At 38.3% G+C, this 6000-nt stretch overlaps 1 protein-coding gene across 1 annotated transcript in view; it reads left to right on the forward strand.

Moving 5' to 3' along the window:
• Positions 1 to 996, forward strand: part of GYPC (glycophorin C (Gerbich blood group)) — a 29210-nt gene extending 28214 nt beyond the window's left edge. Inside the window, exon 3 of the mRNA XM_009867173.1 lies at positions 339 to 996. Coding sequence (XP_009865475.1) covers positions 339 to 535 — 197 coding nt within the window. The 3' untranslated portion in view covers positions 536 to 996. The remainder of the gene's footprint in view (positions 1 to 338) is intronic.
• The last annotated feature ends 5004 nt before the right edge of the window (positions 997 to 6000 follow it).

The following is a 6000-nucleotide window of genomic DNA, read 5'->3' on the forward strand; positions in this document are numbered from 1 at the left end:
TTACTGGGAGGATGAAAGAAACCTATTGCATTCCCTTTATGTCCTCTTATTTCTTCTCATTTTGTAATGAACTCCTAGCTCCAATGAGTTCCACCAAATCAAGCTATTGATTTGAAACTAAGCTAGTGAGACTTTGACGTGGATTTCTTCAGTATCCATATCCCATCTAGTTTTTTGCAGTGTCAGACACTGTTCTGACTCTGACCAACTGCAACATGTAAATATCTTATGATACATGAGCTTTTCCTTGTCAAAGTAATTCAAGTTGTGATGTCTGGCTGTAAGATACTGCTCATATTTTTTGGTCACATTACATTTAACTGGTTTCTTTCCTCTAGGTGTGATTGCTGCAGTGGTATTTGTCCTCATTTGCCTGCTGGTGGTGATGGTCCGGTATATGTACAGGCATAAGGGCACCTACCACACCAATGAGGCAAAAGGAACTGAGTTTGCTGAAAGTGCAGATGCCGCTCTGAAAAATGACCCCGCTCTCCAGGAAGCAGTGGATGAGAGCAAAAAGGAATATTTCATTTGAGAGGCAATGTTTTCCGTGAAGACTTCCCCAAGGGAATCAATCAGATATGCTGCATAACAGAAGTGCTAAGAGTTGGATAATATGAGGATACAGGCAAAGCATCCTAATTGAAAAGTATCCCTTTACTTTTTTTGTCACTGGGTTGTTTCTTTTCCTCCACCGGTGAAGAACTAAATGCCAGATACTTGCCTGTTGATTTTATTAGCAACACAGCTGGTCACAGTTGAAATCAATATCAGATAAGAAGAAAAAAAATCTGAGTATGAGTGATACACCAAAACCAGATAAAGACAGCAAATGTCAAGCCTTGACATTTGGTGAAAATTGCAGATGCCAAAGGAAAACATCCTCTTAGAGTTAATGATGCATCCTATGCTGATATGATACAGAACGAACTGAAATTGAATTTCAAATGGTTGCAGAACAAACATTAAACTAGATAAAGCTGATGTAACTGGAACAAAAAAATAGCTTTGTAGCCCTCCCTCCCCTTAAATGTGCAGTTTTATTGGCACAGGGGAGTTTGTTTTGTTTGTTTGGGGATTTAGATTGGGATTCTTTTTAAAAAAATTAATTTTATATATATAAAAATCAAAGACTCTTCAGATAAATAAAACTGTTGGAAAACATGGAAAACATAAGAATGAAGGATTTATTCCTAACTTGCTCTGCATGGCAGCTTGAGAACTGCAAAATGTTCAAATTTACAATGTAGTATATAATAGTCAGTAGACTTACAAATAGGATTCAAATTAGTTAGTAGATTCCCTGCATGCATGCATAAATAGATATTAAAAGGTAAAGCATCTTGATTTGAGTAGGCCTTTTGAAAGAATGGAGCTCAGCTAGATTTTTTATGTAAGATATTTTTCCTGGGTATTTATTTATTTATTTTGCATTCAAAAAATCTCTTGAATGCCTACCAGTGGGATTTTTGATTTTTGCCAGGAGAGAAATTCAGTTCTGGCGCAAATACTGGTGAATCTTATACAAACATATCCATAGTATTGTCACTATAAAGAAGTTTGTTCATCTGCATCCCACTGGCTTATATTGATGTCTCCCTCTTTGTGGCTTCTCTATCCTTTGCGTTGTGCTAGATAAGAGCATTACACTGACCATTGATGCTTTATTATAAATAAATGGATTAGTCACAATGGGCCACATGAGAAGATTTTATTCCTTGCTAAGAATCAATGGTAATGAGTTTCTTTACCCCAGTAAGTTGGTTTCCTAATGGAAGGCCACAATTAACTCCGGAAATAAGATAATTGTTCTCTGCACCTCCTCATCCCCAGCTGCGATGGTGCCCTGGACTACTGGAGACAGAGGAGGAGAAACACACAGCAACAAATAAGACACTGATGAGCTCTGCCTAACTCTATATGTTTTTTCCTGTGTTTTGATCTATATATGTGTGTAGATATATATAAAGTCATCTACAGCGTTGCTTTGAGGACGTTGCTGATCACTTGCACTCACTTCTTGGCTCTGAAGCATGGAAAGCTTCTGGACTCCAGGATTCATTATCCACATTAGTCACAAAAATGCTGTAAGAGAAGACAGGTCTGAAAAAAAGACTCAGACGACCCAAGTGAAAAAATGTGATATTTTTCCCTTTCAATCACAATCTCATGTCTTTTCTCAGTACCTGAACGAGATGGGGTCTGAATTGTTCTTAGAATCCTGATGCCTTCAATTTTGAATCTTAAATCCCCATGTGCCTGCATTTTAACCAAATAATACAGAAATTGTGCCAAATTTACTAAATGCTTACAATATTTTTTTGTAACATACCATTGCAAAACCACATTGTATTCTGTGGCTAGTGCAGCATAAAATGCACAAACCCCAGGCCTAGAAGAGCTCAAATATTTTGATATTATTCATGTGACTCTTTCCTTCTAAGATACATTACTATTTTAATCTTTTTACTACTTTTGAAAAAGGAATCTGGTTTTATTTTTCTAGGACAAGAGTTGGAGAAATTTTTGAATCTTAGCTTTAAGATCTGTAAAACTGAAGATCCTTGACCCTTCAATTCAATAAAAATATCAATACTTCCTCTGAGGAGAAGGTGAATGGGGTGACTTGAGCTCTGCTGCATCTCCCACACAGGATATGGGAACACCAAAAAACTTTTCTCCAGTGATAGCAGGATCTGTAAAGGATTGCCAGCCTTTTGTCCCTTTTCATATATTCAAAATCATGTAATGATTTTTGTCTGTTAAAGAAAATTGACTTTATAGAAAGGTGTGAGAGACATGGGAAATAAATTCCTGCTTCCTTCCCCAGTCATGAAATCCAGGTTTTTGCAACTTGAGCCTGCTGATTATAATAGGGGGCCGGTTAGCTCAGTGGTTTCAGCGCGGTGCTGACAGCAATGACAACACCGAGATCGCGGGTTTGATTCCTACTCGGTCCCCATGTGTTGCCTGGTCTAGTCGAGAGGTGGCGTCCCTGCCCATGACAGGGAGGTTGGACTCGATGATCTCTAAGGTCCCTTCGAGCCTAGGCCATTCTATGATTCTATGATAATCAGACAGCTGTGTCATAGCTGATGCACAGGAGAACCTGAATTGGGTCTCTTTTGGGCGTGTGTATGAATTTTTTAATTATGAAGTGGACTAAGAGAGACTAACTGTCCACATTGGAACTATAGAGGACAGATTTTCCAGTGCTACAACATAAGTTCAGTGAAGCTCAGCCAATTCTTACCAGTTCAGTCAACACTAGATTTTGTCATTGCTTCCCCTAAATCTGAACTGAATACAGCTACTGGTCTCTGAATATATCCCTCCTTAGTAGATTAATTAAATCCACTTATCCCATTTCCCTGTTCATCTAGGCTGACAATCAGTCCCCGCATACAGCAACAGCTTCCCTATCAGTAATGAGCTTCTTTGAATATTTACAGAGTAGTGACTGTGGCAGGAGCTATTGTTTCAGTTATTTTATTTTTTTACAGTGTCCTTTTGCGTTGCAGGGCTTTGCATATTTAGAAATTACTCAAGCACACCGAACAGAGAGAAGAGACGGTTTGTGAAGATTTTCGGTTTATTTGGGTTTTTTTCAGGACAAATATTGCTCTATAATGAAGAAAGCCCATGACTTCTGGTGACTGGCAGACTAACAGTCTCATCCTGCTATTTTTTAATCATACAGTAACTCTGCTGTCTTGAGTCATTCAATTTAGCTATAAAAAGTATGCATTAGAAACTTCCTATAACTTTTAGAACTAATTAACAAAGCATCCCTCTGTAAGCAACATGCTGTGCTAGATCAAACATTATGTGCAATGCTGAGACGTCTCGGTTGGCAGCCATAGCTTTTCATCACTGATGATTAAATGATTTTTACAATTTGCTTCCTAAACAGGAGAATTAAGGAACTAATTTCTTTCCCTTCACATACTTTTATCTCGGGCCTCTCCACTGCTGTGATCTGCTGTCCTGCGGCTCTCTGGTGCCCCATCTCCCCAGCCGTGACTGCCATTCTTGCCTGCAGTCCTCCAGGCTCCCATCTGGATCCCTACTGCCTTCACTATGGCAAAGGATTGGCCATTTACTTAGTATTTACTTAACTATTTTTATCAATGAAGATACTTTGCCCCTCTCTACCAGCCAAGAATGAATTTTCAAAAAAAAGTTTTAGCTTCAGATTGCCAATCCTGTGTCAAATTTGACCAAACCTGACCAATCTGACCTGAGAATGATTTACAAAGTGATCACGTGCCGCATTTTCACAGAAAATAGATCTCAGTATAGCACTGCAAGCTATCTTACTATCTAACTAACTGCTCTATAGTTAGTTAAAGTTAGTGCTATGAATCTCCCATGTTCACTGAACAAGGGAGCAAGATGATGATCCCTCAAGCAACTTGTTTTTGTCCTGATGCCTTAATGCTCTGTGAAAGCTTGTTGAATCCTACTTTGCATAGAAAGCCGCACACTCACATTCAGAAGTGTAAGTCATTTCTTCAAAGATATGCAAGAAAGCTATGCCACGAGATGGCCAATATTTGCTGAAGTTGGAAGAGAGAAGATAAATATCATCTTGTAGGAACACAAGACATTTTTTAACGGTATATGGAAACTTCAAGAGTTAAACGCAATATTTCTGATGTTATTCATAAACTTTAAGAAAGGGTCCATGGAGCCTTCAGATTCTCTCCCTGAAAAAAATTATTGTTTGCAAAGGGAAATGAATCACCTTTTAAATCATCTCTTCTTGTCAAGCTCTAAAAACAGTCTTCACAGATTCAATATTCTACCATTGTGCCTTAACATATGGAACTCTGTTTCTTGTAATTTTTGGAGCATACCTGTACAGTCCTCCCTTGCACAAAAATGACTGCTTGCCAGTGTCAGTTCCCGTAGCAGCAGTGCAGCTCAGCAGAATAATCCAGTCCAAAAGCAGCCAGTCCCAAACGCATATCTAGCCACCTGTTACTGAACCTGGTACACATGTTCTTCTGAGGCTTGGCCTCTGTTGTTTCTGGTTTTCCAGAGGTTCAACGTGATATTGCGCATCAATGCAGTCCCAAGGAGGATTTAATCGGCAACTGGTCAAGATAGCTCTATTTTTTCTTTTTTTTTTAGAACAGCAGGACCAAATAATTTTGTGGGACTATAAAAGAGGATTCCTCAGATCATCAATGTCGATTTTTCTCTTAAATCAAATCTAGAGATCATTGGAGGAAAACCAGGACATGAAAATAAAAATGACTGTTCCCTTTCAGCAGACAAAGTATTGAAACATTTATAGCTGCAGGATAAGTAGGGTAGCATCACTAGCTACTGCCTGCAAAGATTCCTCACAGAATATGGGAAATGCTGAGACAAGATCTAAATCAGTAAAAAGATACAGGGTAGGTGAAGGTAATTAGATGCCAATAGAGATACAGAGCAGCTTTTTATCAAACAAAACAGATATTGCTGTTTGGAGAAATCAAAGTCTAGTTGCTGAAGGTAACTGCTGACAACAAATTTCTTTGAATTATACGAGGTGTTTGAATTCCTTGTATGTGCATGTCCAATCAAAAATGCTGGTAAATACACACCAAAAGAGTACTCACATTAAATGTATTAAGAACTGTTGATTGCATTTTCTAAAATCTCTCAGTTCTTTTCTAAACATGCAAAGCATGTTTAGAAAATGTAGAAGCTTCACAGCAGCAGTTCATATAAGACAGAAAACTAAAGAACCCCTGAACAAGCACTGAACATCTGATGTCAGGAAATTCAGGTATTTAGTAAAAGAAGCTAATGATAGCAAAGAAAAAGATGTATGCTGAGTAAAAATTCCAACCATATTACAAAGAAATGAAACATTTGCAGCAGTAGAGGTCCTTTTCTACTTCAAGATGGTAATATTGTCAGTGACTGGAAATAACGTAGCCTTATTCCACCAAACTGTTCCCTGTGTGGCTGGGATAAAATCCCACTGAATTCAGCAGGGGAAAA

The sequence above is a fragment of the Apaloderma vittatum genome, unplaced genomic scaffold (genome assembly GCF_000703405.1).
Source record: "Apaloderma vittatum isolate BGI_N311 unplaced genomic scaffold, ASM70340v1 scaffold17793, whole genome shotgun sequence".
Classification (NCBI taxonomy): domain Eukaryota; kingdom Metazoa; phylum Chordata; class Aves; order Trogoniformes; family Trogonidae; genus Apaloderma; species Apaloderma vittatum.